Source organism: Mus musculus, chromosome 1 (assembly GCF_000001635.26).
Source record: "Mus musculus strain C57BL/6J chromosome 1, GRCm38.p6 C57BL/6J".
Taxonomy (NCBI): Eukaryota; Metazoa; Chordata; class Mammalia; order Rodentia; family Muridae; genus Mus; species Mus musculus.
The window spans coordinates 63,753,848-63,770,973 of record NC_000067.6 but is presented as its reverse complement, the minus strand read 5'-3'; the positions used below and the strand labels follow the sequence as shown (position 1 = coordinate 63,770,973).

General features: G+C 42.3%; 1 protein-coding gene across 1 annotated transcript; it reads left to right on the top strand.

Annotated features, from left to right (window-relative positions):
* Positions 1 to 1,706: 1,706 nt before the first annotated feature.
* On the top strand, positions 1,707 to 16,065 carry 4933402D24Rik (RIKEN cDNA 4933402D24 gene). Its single transcript, NM_001256158.1, has 3 exons — positions 1,707 to 1,793; positions 2,432 to 2,589; positions 14,555 to 16,065. The coding sequence occupies exons 1-3, from the start codon at positions 1,769 to 1,771 to the stop codon at positions 14,873 to 14,875; spliced, it is 504 nt and encodes a 167-aa protein (NP_001243087.1). The 5' UTR covers positions 1,707 to 1,768; the 3' UTR covers positions 14,876 to 16,065.
* Positions 16,066 to 17,126: the final 1,061 nt, after the last annotated feature.

The window sequence follows — 17,126 nt, the reverse complement described above, 5'->3', positions numbered from 1 at the left end:
CTCCCTATGTAGACGACAAAAATAAAGCATTATTTTGGTCTAACAACTGGCTCTGATGGCTACTTCGCAAACATGGAAGGAGCAGGGTGAGACACAAAACTCAGCCTTGAAGCTTGGCTGAAAGCAGTTCCATTTAACAAGCTGGCCAGGCCCTTGGAGTCATGTTCAAAATGCTGTTTTTATTGTTTGTGCTTTTGCTTTTGTAATTAATTAATTGCCACTAATGCTTTTTTTGTTATTTTTTAATAATTAATTAGCAAGCACTGGGAGCAGGCAGCAACTTTTTCATAGATTGCATAAGCACGCAGAGATAAGAAATCGGCATCGTTGCTAGAGTGCGCATTCACGGATTACTGGGCTGCTCACACGAGAATTACACACTAATTCAACTACAATAAAAAATTACACTTGAAGAGCTTATTATATACTATTCCTTCCCCTTCTGAGGAATGTTTGAGCAGCAGCCTAGCACGGCTGCCATGGCAACTATAATGCAAAATTGGCAGTAACTTTATGAATTGCAAATTCCTCTAAGGGTGTTGGGGAATTTTTTTTTCTCCCTTCCATTTTTAACCATCTCATATGCATTATCCCAGCAATATGTTAAACAAGATTTGGGGGAACTCAGCAATTACTTGGAAACAGGCTGTGTTTTAGAGCCTCAAATTCCATTTTTCTAACGAAGGCACGTGTTCACAGGGAACCCCCAGTTTACCTGCTTTTAATGTTCCCTGTTTTTAACTGAGCTCTTAACATACTGATCACCCTCACCTTTTCTGAGGAGGGTCCAGGTATTCTAACAAATGGACTTGCTATATTCCTTCCCAACGTCTGCCCTAGCAGTTCTCTGAAAATGATGAAAGGGGACAGATAGTCTCAGTTTAAAACAAAAAGAAGAAAAACAATAATCTTACAACCGGCCTCCCCCCTCCAAGTAAATTCAGCTGTGATTCTACATTAAAACGGTCACTAAAAGAATGGTCAGTCCTTCTTGTTTTCCTCCCTCAATCCTATCACGCATGAAGAACATGACAACGGGAAGCAGGCAGCACCCAACATGGTTTGCCTGACTCGGGATTTAAACACTTGCAAAGGTAACCCAAACCATGCTGTTCTGCACGGCTAGTGGTCCTCCTCACTTAAGATGACTGGGATTGAGAGGGGAGTCACCCACCCACAGTATCATGTCACCTTCTACCTCTGATTTTTCTACCTCTGATATTTGCCTCGTTCATGTCACAAGTCTGTTGCAAAAATCACATGAGACAATGTGTTTGAATACTGCCATGTCTCATGAAAATATGACAACGCAGAATTCTGATTTTCAATTTTGATACAACTCTTAATAATTAAAAAAAAAAAGCATAAATGGCCTTTATTCTCTGAGTCTAGTACCAGGAAGAAAAGTGATAGTTTGCCAAAAAATAGTTCAGGTCTTGAGAAACCCTCTGAAATGAATGTAGGAACAAAAATATGAATGGAATCCTACTCTATGACAAAAGACATAAATGGTTGCCTCTCCAATTGGAGAGAACTGTCTGTTTGCAACGAGTGACACAGAAAATGACTTTGTGCAGCACATCTCTAAGAGAAGAGTCTTTCGGTGTCGTCTGTACAGGGCACACAGCAGCATTGTGAGAAGATGAGGAATCTGCTGATGCTCTCTGTTCTGTTCTGTTTCATAGCAACCCCCTATGGTCAGTAGAACACTAACTGTCTCCTACCATTAGACAATAGTCTTCAGAAAGGATGTGCCGCAGAACAGCTGATGGACATGAATTATTTTAGACGAGGTAACCAGAGGAATCCAAGAAGCCTTAAGAGACAGGCTCTTGCGTTGCCCTGAAGAATTTCTGGCCCTAGCTTCCTTCTTTCCTGTCTTCATTTAACCAACATTTACTGAAATTAGATTGTTTTCTGCCCCCAGAAAATAAAGGAAAGGAGCCCACAAGGTCTCATTCACAAAAACCTTTCCAACTGACTGGGAGCAGACTGCACAGCCCCCTCCTCACTCCAACAGGGTTATGAGACAGAAAAGACAAAGCACAGAGGGCAAAGGGGAGAATGGAGACGCATCCTGCAAAGTGGTCAATGAGTTGTGTGGTGCAGGAGCATCCTGCGTGATAAACAGATGGTAGGGACACCGCAGAGGAGAAAGCACTTAGAAAGTCCAGAGAGATGAAACCTGAATGCTGTTGAGGGGTCCGTAGATGGGGCACAAGAGGGTAAAGATAGAAGACCAAAGAACCTTTCCAAAGTGCATCCAGGTCCAATTTGACAGTCTGTGTATAGCAGAGAGGATGTATGTATATATATTAATAAGGAGAAAGGATGCTGTTATCAGACCCGGGTTTTAGGAAGGGCCCAGCAGGGATAGCAGATTCTTTCAAACAAGTCTAGTGGTCAGTCACATCATTCATGTGTCTCCTAGGACAGCCTGCTCTCTTCAGCACGGACCTGAAACCCAATTGCCCCCGCAGACTTGAGATGTTTGCTGCAGCTACAGAAAGGAAGTTAGAATCTGCTGTCCTCCACAACTTCCCGAAGAGCAAGGAAAACATTGGAAAACTGTCAGCCCGCTCTCAGAAGGTGAGCGCACAGATTGCAAAGCGTTTCCACCTCTCCAGCTTGGCAGTGATACAAAAATGCGGTCGGTTCCCTTCCCTCCAAGTAACTCACAGCAGATGCTGATGCCCTTAGCCTCTTCCCCAGCTACAGTTCCCAACATCATTTCCTTCCAGAGGTCAGGCATATGGAGCTCATTAAATTCTACACAGCAACATTCAAACCGTGTGAAACTTTTTGTTTGCAGTGCAATTTAATGTTGAGTTTGATTTAAGAGGAACTGCATATTCTTGGTCCTGGGATGGAAGCCTATTCATCCAGAAGTTTAAAGCCTGGTTTAGGATGATGGGTTGGAGAATTGCAGCTTATGTTGAGAATTTTTAAAGGTGGAAGCACGTCCTGTCTTAGAAATTATCTACTCCAGCTTCATCTTTCATAGAGTGGAAAAAACCAAGGTCTGGACCATTCACATGGTAGAGGTAGAGCCTACAAACTGGGTGTCCTCATCCTTGGCCCAACAGCACTGCTATCCTTGACTCCCCATAGATCAACATACAGAAAGAAAAGACAAACAACCTTTCTCATCCAAGGTAAAACTCACTTCAAAATGAAAATGGCCACCCATTTATAATGTGCTAGTTCTCTCATATTCTATTATAAAAATAAGAACATTAAGACTTTTTCTTGAAAACAACTGGCTTCTGATTGCTACAAGACTATAATATATATAATATGTGGAATGTAGTAGCTAGGAATTTAAATAACTTCCTCAGAGTTATGTGGCATAGTAAAGTGGGAGTCTTGGTGTCTTCACCTGTAAATGGGTAAGATGGTTCTCAGAGTTGGATGTTTTGTTTACTTAAACTTTAAGGGAAATGCTTAAAAATCAGTGGCTGTTGTATTTTGAAGGAGTGGGAGGGCTTCAGTCTGCTTAAACAGACTCATCAAATACTCTTCCAACTGCAGCCTAAAACCTCTGAACCCATGAGCAAAAATTAAACATTTGCTACTCTTGTACTCATTATCTCAGGTACTAGGTCATGAGGGAAAAGCTATCACACACACACACACAGAGCCTATGACTGAGTTTTATCAACTTCATTTACTAATATTAGCCCTCCAGTGCATCGAATCACTTGTTTAAAATGAAACCCAATTGTGAAACCACTTTCCCACCACTGAGGATTCTTACAGACTTGGTTTCTTGAAGAGAAGTGGAGATGCTTTCTATTTATTGGACCAGGCTCAGGAACCTTGGGGAAGTCACTTGCCATGGAACCAGAGCCTGCTCCCAGGATAAGAAGGTAAGAAACGAGGGTGTGGACGACTCTAGGTCAGACCCAGGGAAGGTAGAATTCTCTGGAAGTGTTTGTGAGAGTAATATTCCATCTCCAAAACAACTGCATGTTACTAACACAAGCAGGAAGGATTACTGTAGCTCTTGAAGAAGAATTTTTACTCTGCAGGAAGGATACAATGAAAGAAAGAGCCTGTGAGCTACACGACCCCCAAGCAGCCTGTGGGAGAAAAAGAATGCCTTGGGCCAACCAACTTTGCCCCTATTCAGGATAAACTATCTCCTACTTCTCACACACACACACACACACACACACACACACACACACACACACACACATTGAAGGGTAGACCACACACCTCCTGTGCTCTGCCAGCAACTTTCAGAAATGAGGGTCAATTCCATCCCTGCTACTTGTACTTCAAGACCTCATCCTTCACACTGTTATCACCATAACCCTATCATTACGCTGCTTGTTAGTCATGATTAAAACAATAAACAAAGGGAAAAGTCTTTCCCTGGTGAGCATGAATAATTGCAGATGAGCACATCTTGTTTGGGCCCCACACCGTGTAATGTTATATGCTATTACCAACAGTATTAGAGGATGTTTTATTGCCTGATACAATTTCTTTCTAATTGTACTATCTGCTCCCTTCAGATTCCAATCTCATCCTGAAGGCCCAACAAAGTAACCCAGAGGGAGTTTATAGCTCTTGCCTGCAATTTATGGAAAAAGTCTTTCTCCTTGGTGATATAACCCTGAAGCAAAAAATGTGAAACCAAGCAGAAAGAGGCAGGGCATGCTTTGACTACCAGACATTAAAAGGAAGAGCATATGGGATATGAGCCTTGCTGCTGGGGTAACTAGCAAGGAGAAGAAGTCTAGGGGATCATGTGCCATACACCAGCAAGCTCACACTAGAAAACCAGTTCACTCAATGGGCTGGCTCAGTCCTGAGGCTGCAAACAGCTAGGATTTCTTTTGTCCTCTCTCACTGGCTCTGTCAGCTCTTTCCTCGCTCAACAAGAATGCCTCTGGCATATGAGAAAGTAGTTTATTCACATCCAGAGGTTAGAAGAACCTAATTTCAGGTATCTTAAAAATGCATCTGCTGATCTATCTTTAAAAGTCATCTCTCACCCAATTTTAGGTCCTTTGTTCTTTTAGTTTGTGGGGAGGGGGCTGTCAGTCTCCTCTACTAGCTTGTCCATCTTTCCTTTTCTCTTTTCTTCCTAACCCATTCACTGTGCTGCCTCTGGCACCCAGACCAGGATAAATAGGGACAAGGGCAAGGTCTATAAACTGGTGATCTTGTAATCCTTTGAAGATGTTTTTTTTTTTTTTAAGTAAGATGACCAGATGCTGGCTCTGGCATATCCTTGTACTTTTGGGGGGACTCTTGAAGAGATATTTCCTTTCCTCAGTTTGTTCTATAACTGCAGCTCTCACACTACCCATGTTCCTAACTGAACCCCTAAATGTGTTCTTGGGCTTAAAAGATTCCATATGGTTTCCTTTGCAAACTGGCAGGAAGTCCTATAGGGCAGGTGCCTTTCAGCATCACTCTGACTTGCTAGTTTCCTCATTAGTCACTTACTCCACAGAAAGTATCTCCCTGTCATCTGCTCCCTGGAGCAGAAAGGAAGCCTGAAGCCTCTCATAGTGTCTGCTTTTATACTACCACCAAGAGTAACTACAGACATCCAGACCAGGTTTCTCTCGTGCCTACCTTCTAAAAGGCCACCAACATCGGTCCACATCAAGTTGTGAAAGCAATTCTAAATGCAGTCTTCTGAGTGTCAACATGAATTATGATTTTAGTTCACTTGACTTCACAAGTCTAAGACACCAGCTATGTTCTCAATGAGTGGGCATACCTGACCCTTCCTCTCTCACTGGGTTTCTAGAGTAACATGTTCTCTGCAAGATACAGATGATTTTTTTCTTGAGAATATTCCAACTTTCTACTTGGTGAAAAAAAATCATAGGATTAACATTCTTCTCTCTCATAATCTTAGACAATTTAGAGAGATAAATGTATGGCCTTATACCCATACATAAATATGGATGTTTTAGCTTTATTAGAATATATATATTTCACATATAAAAGCTTATATCCATGATAGTATTTTTTAGTACTCAAGCCAAATATTATCCCTTTAGATAGTATGGCTCTTCTAGTAAAGTAAATGTGATCCTTCAAATCTTGTCAATGGCACAGAATACTTTTTTTAATTCATGCATTCTTATGAAATGAATGCAGAGTTTATTGGATGAAGAGAGAGAAGATGGATAGGTAAACAGATAGACAGAGATGGGCTTACTTTCTAATTCTTCTAAATGCTACATGGTGACCTTGGGAAATGTCATTTAACCTTCCGGTCTCTTAGTTTTCTCAGTTATAGACACACAATTGTCCCATGGCTTGCTGTGAGAAATGGATGAGATTACTTTCCAGCGCTACGTTATACTGCAAGGAGGTATCAGTGAGATGGGGCAGGGGATCTGTAGCTCTGCTATTGCTTTCAACATTTGTCACAGGCTCCATTTTACCACATGCAGATCAGACACTGGAAGATTATGCCCCAGTTTCCTGCGGGCAATAGTCCAAATAGGAGAATCAAAATAGCTGTGCAACCATCAAAATCTGTCCCAGAATTCCCCCCCACCCACCCACTGAAGCCGATAACGATGACTACATCATAGGGTCGTTGTGAGAATCAAATCTCTTAATGTAGTGCAGTGCCTACTACAGAGACAGCGGTATCCAACATATACAATGATTAGATTCATTAGTGCCCTGTAAATTCCCAGTGTAAAATACAACAGGGTTACTTCCCCCTTCGATGCCTAGGTTCTGTCATTTTTGAATAAGCTTAGTTGCTATGGTTACCTCCCAAAGACACAACGCTGGAAAAACGTGTTGGAAGATGGGGATTGATGGCAGAAGGCTTTAGTGGACGACACAAAGCAACTTCAGCAGTGGAGACGTTTTAATACATGTGAGCAGTCTCCCTTGGAAACCAAACTCACATTTTGCCAAAATGGAAATGAACCCCAGAAGTGCAGCCTCAGGAACTCTGTGCATGGCCTCTAGACGAGACCCAGACCCCAGATCTCAAGAAGAGACCCAGACCCAAGATCTCAAGAACAGCATCTCTGGCCCTGACCCAACCCCAGAGCACCTCAGTTTCCTCTCCCAGGATCTGACAGTCACAAAGATGTAAGTTGTTAGACAGCCTTCATCAGATGCTATTACTTCTGTGTCGAAGGAAAACAAGGTGGCCAGCAATCAAGTTCAGAAAGAAGTGGGCAGAGCAAAGAAACATACACCATTTGGTGTTTATGCACTAAATAATAATGGGCAATTCCTGCTAAATTCACTAGCAGCCATTGATGTGTGTTCTGGGGGCAGGCAGAGGTCTCACTTCCTCTCAGCCCTGTTCACTGAGCAGAGTGATGTTAACAGCCCAAGCCGAACCCTCCCCTCGGTGTTGCTTATAAATGGGTTTTCATCTATGAAATCAGCCACAGCTCCAGCCACTCTCAGTGAGTGAACAAAAGCTGGCCTGACCCTGCTTCCTGTTTCCAACACAAGCAAACCCAAGGCCCTAAGAGGCCTGGCAGACCCAGGGTATTGTATAGCCAGTCCTACTGAAAAGACTCTTTCTGCCTGGTCATTTTTTCCCAGACATTCCAGGGAGCTGTCCTGCTCTTATTTGAAATTCTAACCAGAAGAAAGTCACCCCTGAAAATACCAGGTGCCCCAATTTTCTTTTCACGATGATTCAGCACCACCTAGGGGACACTGCCATTCATTTCTTGTCTTTTCTGTCTCCAGCTCCTTGTAAAGTACTTCTGTCCTCCTGACTCTTGCCCTATGAGAAAGCCAGAGGAGCTCCTCTGCACATGCTTCTCAGACTTCAGCCTAAGTTCAGCTGGAAATTGTGGGCAATTAGCTTACTGCTCAGTGATCACTGCTGAGAGCTGTGGGTCATATCCATAACTGAGCCACAGGGAATTTGCCTTCCTATTATAAGGAGCACCGGATGCTTAGCATCAACTGTAGGGCATGGCATAGAAATGTACTTATAATATGCATACTGGTCTTTCAGATTGGCTTTTAGCATCCCAATTTTACAGAAGAAATTTAAGGTTATGGAAAGTAGAGAGACTTCCCCAGACTTCAAGTCATGGAAGACTTAGTCTTCACTATAAAATGATTTGTTGATATGCTACTATCAGTTGAGTCTTCATAGCAGTGGGCAGCTCACTTAGGTGAGTTATTATCATTCAAACAGATCACTCTAAAGCCTGTTGTGCCATTCTAATAGCAAATACTCAAAACATACATCTAGGTTGAGGGCACTGCTGTAGGAGCTGTCTGTGAGCTGTAAAACAACACTTCATTACTTGAGCAGCAAGTTGCAGGTTAATTGAAAATATGATGCTATTCCATGATGCTGTGCATGATCATCTTGCAGGTCTGTGATCGTAATCAGTAGGATGGCTTGGGAAATACTGGTATAGTGCTGTGAACTTAAGGTTGGGAGAGGAAGTCAGAACTTGGCTATCCTTTCCCCCTAAATGTTATCTCTTAAGAAAACTACTTAAATCCCTTATCAATGTTCCTAATCTATGGAATTAATATAAAAATTATCAGTAACCACCAAATAAATGCAGCAAGATAAATGAGATCACACTGTAAAATGCTAGTACAGAACCTGGCACATCATTGGCACCTAATAAATGACCATTAAGTTATTTAACTTAATTATTCACTCGGTTCATCATTGACCTTGGCCCGACATGGCTTTCTGCTATTTCTAAAAAGGAAATTGATGGTGAGCAGACTTGGTTACATAAACTGTGCTTTGGTAATATACACTTCATTGAAAACTAAACAACAAAGTTCCTTAGGAAAGGAGGATGATAAAGGATAAATAATCTTTGGATTAGGAGAGCTTCTAGAAATGAGAAATTAAACAATGAAAAAGTTTGTCCTTCCAGACAGCAAATCTCTGGGGTTGGAGCACACACAAGGATATAGTATGTAAACAAAACCTAAGCATCCATCCACAGATGAAGGTATAGCCCAAATACACTGTTTACATACAAGAGAATATCTATTACTGTACTTTAGAAATTCCGACACATCAAAAGGAAAAGGGAAAGTTTCCTGTGAGTCTTCTTTTGAGAGTATTTAATTTATAGGGGTTGGGAGCATGGCTCCGTAGTAGAACACTCATGTGGCATGAAGCATAAAGTCCTAAGTCAGTATGCAGTACTGAAAAAAAAAAAGTACAGATAAAAATTAAATGAGGGTGTGAGGTGGAATCTCCGGATCATTTTGATTTGCATTTCCCTGATGGCTAAGCATGCTGAACATTTCTTAGGTGCTTCTTAGCCATTTGAGATTGCTCAGTTGAGAGCTGTTTAGCTCTGGACCCCAATTTTAATAGGGTTATTTGGTTCTCTAGAATCTAATTTCTTGAGATTTTTGTATATTTGATATTAGCCCTCTATTGGATGTAGGGATGGTAAAGACCTTTTCCCAATGTGTAGGTTGCCATTTTGTCCTATTCACAGTGTCCTTTGCCTTACATAAGCTTTCAATTTTATGAGATCCGATTTGTCAATTCTTGATCTTAGAGCCTGAGCCATTTGGTGTTCTGTTCAGGAAAATTTCTCCTGTGCCACTGTGTTTGAGGCTCTTCCCCACTTTCTCTTCTATAAGTTTCAGTGTGTCTGGTATTATGTGAAGTTCCTTGATCCACTTAGACTTGAGCTTTGTACAAGGAGATAAGAATGAGTCAACTTGCATTCTTCTACATGCTGACTACCAGTTGAACCAGCACCATTGTTGAAAATGCTGCCTTTTTTCCACTAGATGGTTTTGGCTTCTTTGTCAAAGATCAGGTGACTATAGGTGTATAGATTTATTTCTGGGTCTTTAATTCTATTCCATTGATCTACCTATCTATCTCTGCACCAATACCAGTTGTGGGATGGGGCCACCCACCCATCTCCAAAATTTTAACCCAGAATTGCTCCTGTCTAAAGGAAATACAGGGATAAAGAGTGGAACAGAGACTGAGGAAAGGCCATCCAGAGACTGCCCTACCCAGGGATACATCCCACCTGCAGACACCAAACCCAGACACTATTGCTGATGCCAAGAAGCACTTGCTGACAGGAGCCTGGTATAGCTGTCTCCTGAGAGGCTCTGGCCAGAGCCTGATCAATACACATGCAGATGCTCCCAGCCAATCATTCCACTGAGCCCAGGGACCCTAATGGAAGAGTTGGGGGACAAACTGAAGGAGCTGAAGGGGTTTGTAACCCCATAGGAAAAACAACAGTATCAACTAATCTGACAACCCAGATTTCCCAGGGAGTAAACCACCAACCAAAGAGGACACATGGAGGGGCCCATAGCTCCAGCTGCTTATGTAGCAGAGGATGGCTTGATCTGGCATCAATAGGAGGGAGGCCCTTGGTCCTGTGGAGGCTTGATACCTCAGCACAAGGGAATGCTAGAGCATTGAGGCAGGAGTAAGGGGGAATACCCTCATAGAGGCAAAGGGGAGGGTGAATGGGATGGGAGGTTTGTGGAGGGGAAACCTGGAAAGGGAACAACATAAAGACATAATTCAATATTTTGTGGTTTTAATTTTTAAAAACACAGTGTGAGTCAGAGGCAGGAGAATCTCTATGAGTTTGAGGCCAGCCTGGTCTTATTAACAGCGACTTCCAGAACAGTCAGGACTATTACACAGAGAAACCCTGTCCTGAAAAACAAAACCAACAAAACCAAATAAAACAAGAAAAAAAAATCACAGAGTGTTACTGGCATTAAAAACATACATACTGTATAATTGATAACACATATATGTATATAAAGCCCACACTCCTAAAGCTACCTGCATTTTGACAGATTGCAAGAATATACATGGGAGAAAAACACCATCTTCAACAAATTGTGTTGGCCAAACTAGACAACTACTTGTGGAAAAATAAAACTAGATCCTAATCTCCTGTCCTGGACACAATTCAGTTCCAAATGGATCAAGAACCGCAACATACAACCCCATACTTTGAATCTGGTAGAGGAGAAAGTATGGGATACAACTGAGGTTGCAGGCACAGGGAGGTTTTCTGAACAGGACCCTAGTAGCACAGATATTAGAACAATTGACAGATGGGAGCACACGGTATTAAAAAACTACTGTACAACAAAGGGCACCACCACCCCGTGGGTGAAAAGACAACCTATGGAAATGGGGAACAAATCTCTACCAGCTGTATATCTAAGAGAATCCATGCTTAGAATATGCAAAGAACTAAAACAAAAGTACAAACAAACCCTAAACACCAAGAAGTCAAACAATCCTTTAAAAAATGGGCAATGGCACTTAGCAAGAGTTCTCAAAAGAAGAAATGCAAATGTTCAACATCCTTGGCAATCAGGAAAGTTCAAATTACTTTAAATTGTACCCCAATCAGAATGGCTAAGATATAGACAGACAGGCAGACAGACAGGTAGACAGAGATAACAAAGAAAATTCTGGCTATAGGGAAAGGTAAACACATATTCACTGTTAAGGGGAGTACTGGTACAGCCACTGTAGAAATCAAAGCGGGGTTTCCTCAAAAAACTAAGAAATAGATCTCCTACATGACCCTGCTGTACCATTCCTGGGCATATTCCCAAAGGACTTCATCTATATCTAAAGTATATCTATGTATACTAAGAGATGCTTACTTGTTCATGTTCATTGCTCCCCTCTTCACAATAGCTAAAAAACTAACAGCCTTTATGCCCATCAGCTGATGATTGGATAATGGAAATGTGGTACATACACACAATGGGATTTTATTCAGATGAAAGAAAAAAGGAAATGATCAAACTCCCAGGTACATAGATGGAGTTGGAACCAATCATTCTGAGTGAGGTCACCAGATCCAGAAGGACAAATGCTGGATGTCTCCTGAATGTGGATGCTAGCCTTGACTATTTAGATGTATTTAGATGTGTTTAAAGTGGAGCAGTTGTAGAAGTCTGGAAACTAGCAAAGGACCAGGGTCGGGGTAGGATTTCAAGAGAAGAGGAAGAGCTTACAGGTGGTTTGAAGGTAAAGGGAAATAGCAGAATGGGAAGGGTTAAATGGGGAGGGGCCTGGGAGGCCAGGGTAGAGGAAGGAGTATGGGGAGAATATGTAACAGTAAAGACCTTTGAAAATGCCATATGGAGACCTACTACTGTAGAAGTTTCCTTAAATAAACATATACATCTATAAAAGGAGATTAAATGGTGGCTCAGGGAACATCGCAGAAGAGGGGCAGAAAGAACATCGGAGCCAGAGAAACAGAATACTTGCTGTGAGCCAAGTGACAGGAACGCTACACCCATGAAACCTCTAAGTATGACTGCTTAAACGACACCTGTATAATGACAGCCCCCGTTGGCATGTCAACATGGTTGAGGTAAATTTGACAAGACCCAACCTTAGATGAAGTGCTACAGGCTATCAACAGCTGCTGAGTGAGGCAGAAACAATCTTCAGGGATGAACCCCAAACAGGTCATCCAGACTCAAGTAGTTAACCCTAAACACACATACATACAAGCAATACTCAATGGATTCAGTAGGTTTTATGTGTATGGGTATCCAAATATATGCACATATATGTAACAATAATTAAAGAAGTCATAACTTTGAGAGGAAATAAAGTGGAGTAATAATAGTTGAGGAAAGGAGGGATAGAAAATATGTAAAAACAGTACTCTTACATGAGATTCTCAAAAGGATAAAAAATACACAAATAAATGCATTCTGATCGTTATCCATGGGGTAGACAGAGAAGGAGCAAGTGAACACACAAGTAATTTTCAGCCAGCATCCTAAAACCAAGCAAACGAATGTGACTGTACTGCCTTAGTTTTCTTTCACGCTACCAGTTTATTTAAATGTCACCTAAGGAAGAGTGTAGACAACCTGTTAGGCCTGGAGCGATGGGACGCTTTAAAAACTGGCTACAGCATATGAAAAATGACTAGGGAAATACTAAGAGGGGCTGTCCTCTCCAGCCTGTACAGAGCTCCACCCTGGGGCAGCTGGGTAAGGTGCAGGCACATCAGAGGCTTGACCTCTCGATTAGATCATGGGAAACCCCATTTCAATCATAGCCTGCAAAAGCATGGTGGTGCACAGTAAATGGGACCTTACATGCTGAATTTCAAGCTGCTGAAGAAAGCACTGCCCTTCAGCTTTCTTTCTTTCTTTCTTTCTTTCTTTCTTTCTTTCTTTCCTTTTAAGACTTTGTAAAGTCAATAGTTTTGTTTAAATATTTTTATTAGGTATTTTCCTCATTTACATTTCCAATGCTATCCCAAAAGTCCCCCATATCCTCCCCCCACTCCCACTTTTTGGCCCTGGTGTTCCCCTGTACTGGGGCATATAAAGTTTGCATGTCCAATGGGCCTCTTTCCAGTGATGGCCGACTAGGCCATCTTTTGATACATATGCCGCTAATTTGCAAAACACATGAAACTCAAGAAGAACGAAGACCAAAGTGTGGACACTTTGCCTCTTCTTAGAATTGGGAACAAAACACCCATGGAAGGAGTTACAGACAAAGTTTGGAGCTGAGACAAAAGGATGGACTATCTAGAGACTGCCATATCCAGCTTCATTTATTTTTAATTTTCTTCAAAATAAGGTCTTCTTCAAGCTAAGCTTTCAATAAGATACAGAAGTGTCATGAGATGGCTCAATGGGTAAAACGCCTTGCCGTGCAAGCCTTGCAATCTGAGTTTAAGCCCCCATACCCACATCAAAGTGGCAAAGGAGAACCCACACCACCAAGTCTTCCTTTGACTGTCACAGAAACAACAAATAAAGTTAAAAATTAAAACATTATAGTACTGAGGCATATAAAGTTTGCAAGACCAAGGGGTCTCTCTTCCCAGTGATGGCTGACTAGGCCATCTTCTGATACATATGCAGCTAGAGACATGAGCTCCGGGGGTACTGGTTAGTTCATATTGTTGTTCCACCTATAGGGTTGCAGACCCCTTTAGCTCCTTGGGTACTTTCTCTAGCTCCTCCATTGGGGGCCCTGTGTTCCATCCAATAGCTGACTGTGAGCATCCACTTCTGTGTTTGCCAGGCACTGGCATAGCCTCACAAGAGACAGCTATATCAGGGTCCTTTCAGCAAAATCTTGCTGGTGTATGCAATGATGTCAGCGTTTGAAGGCTGATTATGGGATGGATCCCCAGGTGTGGCAATCTCTAGATGGTCCATCCTTTCATCTCATCATGCCTCAGTACAGGGGAATGCCAGGGCCAAGAAGTGGGAGTGGGTGGGTAGGAGAGTGGGTGGGGGAGGGTATGGGGGACTTTTGGGATAGCATTTGAAATGTAAATGAAGAAAATACCTAATTAAAAAACTTTGGGGAATGATAAAAAAAATTATAATATTTTCTGATGAGTTTAAGCAACAACCAATACTATAAAGGTTCCCAATATATTGGCACTATTTTCTTTCAACTTAGTTATGAAAAGATGAAAGTTTTGCCTGTAATTAATTCCACATCTCCATTCTGCATTTAACATGGACAAGGGATGGCTTTTCTAAAGCCATCTGGGTTAAAGTTTGATGATACATTCTCTTCTCTCTTCAGGATAACATGATCCCAGGATGGGAACAGTGCCTGAGAGGTCAGTGGAAGACTTGCAGTGAACTATGGGAAAAGAATAGAAAACCCAAGTGTGAAAAGAACAGGAGGAAAACAAAAGGAGGTGGGATGGTTTCTCTCCTTCCTTGCCTCCTGGAGAAATGTGCAGAGAGTAAGATCACATGTCAAAGCAGCCTCAAGAAGCCTTTGGTCAGAATGACTCGGCACTGTCACAGAACCTGCAGTCAGAAAGAGCTGCATCTCCTGCTGAGAGCACAGAACCTGGGAAATCACCATGATGACCTATCCAGAGCCTTACTGCATTAGCCAGCAAAGGGATGTTCCATCCTGCCGTGCTGCACCATGGGAACTCTGCCTACTGTGGATAAAGCAGATGCTCTTAGCTACTGCAAAAAGCATGATCTCGTTTGACTCAATTGATGTCTTTCTTTAAAAAGAAGATTTTACTTTTATTATTGTGTATGAAAGTACATGCAAGTGCAGAACTCAGAGGTGAGAAGAGAACCTTAGATTCCCTCGGAGCTGAAGCTGGTGGCAGTTGTGAGCACCTGATATGGGTGCTGGGGACCTGCAAAAGCAGTCTGCACTCTTAGCTGCCAAGCCATTTCTCCTCTCCAACTCCCAACTTAACTTTTGAAACTGGAGGAGAGTCTGCAAAATATAGACTGGGACTCATTTTTCCAGGCCCACTGGTGATAGAGGGTACACATGCAGACACAAAATGAGCCACAAGTATACCACAATCTTATTGAACTCCTCACAACAAGAGGAGCTTTGGTTACCCAGCTTTTGGGCCACCTGGAAGCTGAGCGCTTACTTACAGCTTTCAGGAGGGTCTCACATAGAATGGGCATTGAAGTCCACCCCTTGGTCCATAAGGATAATAGTATATGAGGAGCAGGGGGCCCCTGTCGCTTCGATGCTGCTTTAAGTCAAGTGTCCCACTTCTTAGGCAGCTACACAAGCCGCCTGCTACTGAGCGAGCTGTCATGGAGGCAGCTAGACAGCTGCAATAAGACACACAGTTTGGGAAACTGTAGCTTTCAACAAGTACAGCTCCATCAGACACCCCAACTGGGCCCAAGGTGCTTCTATTTGCTTAAGGATCACAGTAAATTGGATCCTCACCATCTGGCAGAGTTGATATTTAAAAGTTCAAGTGAGTCTGAGATTCATCTCTATCTCCAGGCACAACAAATAACATTACCCTGATGTAGCAGAAAGGGAAGAGCTGGTGGGCTACATGTGTTTCAGTTCTGAATGGTATTTAAAATAGCTCTGCTTTCTTTCATCAGCTACTGTTATGGACACTTTCTTGTCAGTGGTTACTACAAAGAAGTTAAGGAACTTACCAAAGTGTTTTGTTTAAGAGTCCCATGTGGCTATTTCAGCTTGACATGTAATAGTTAAACATAGAGTGAGACTGAGCCTCTCACTAACGGTTTGGGATATAAAATTCCTTGGAATTTCACAAAAGCGGTATTAAATGACTTCCCTGAAACTCTGGGCTTTGTTGATTTCTTCTTCTATAAACAAAATATTCTTTTCTACATACCTGAGAACAGACACTGCAAGTAAGCAAATACATGCAACCAGGCCAGGGAGAGCACTCATCCCTTACGCAGTTCCCAAGAGATGGGAACGGACGGGCAGGGAGCCTTTTAGGTGGTGAATGCTTGCATGATCATGGTATGGTTTCCTAAGTGTGTCTGCATGTGTGCACATGTGCAAGTATCAAACTGTACTTATAAAGGCAGATTTATTGTAAGCTAGTTATACTTTAATACAGTCATTTTCCTTAAATGTAAAAGAAGTATATTCCAGAAAGGTTACATTAATTTATATTCTGCCAGCAGCCTATGCAAGTATTTGCCTCACTTCATTATCCTCATACTATAATTCTTTATATTATTATTATTACTAATCTTTTCTACAGTCCAGCTGTTATCCCCCTCCTGGTCTGCCCTCTGACTGTTCCTCATCCCGTAGCTCCTCCCCCATCGCTAAGAGGATAAACAGCTCACTTATTTGAATGCGCATGTCTTCACTAGCAGCCTGAGAACTTTTTGTGATCCTCGGCCTGACTGAGCTGACCATGAGGAACACTAGTGAAAGAGGAATGTCCTGCACATGCACCTCAGTCAGCCAAACAAATAAAATGACGACTCCATGCAGTGGGCTAGACGTCGACAAATCGGTCCAGCCCTTGGACTATGCATAATCATTAGCCACTAGAAGAAACTAAGAGACACTTAACATTTAAAGAACGAACCTTGGTTTCCTTAGTAACAGTATTTCCATCACACTCTGAACCTTATAAAGGTTCGATCACTGGGCTAAGCACACACAAAGCCAGAAAGTGTCCAATATGGAACCAGAGGCCAGACCTCCTGGGACACCAACTGCAGAGCATCAGAGGATGAGAGGGTGTGGAGAGCAACGGCATGACCTCGACTAAGAAAAATGAAATTCTCAGCGCCTTAACTTCCTCATCTGTAAAGCGTATGTGTGTAGAAGGGGGTCCACTTAGAGATCCCTAAACTTCCTTCCAGCCCTG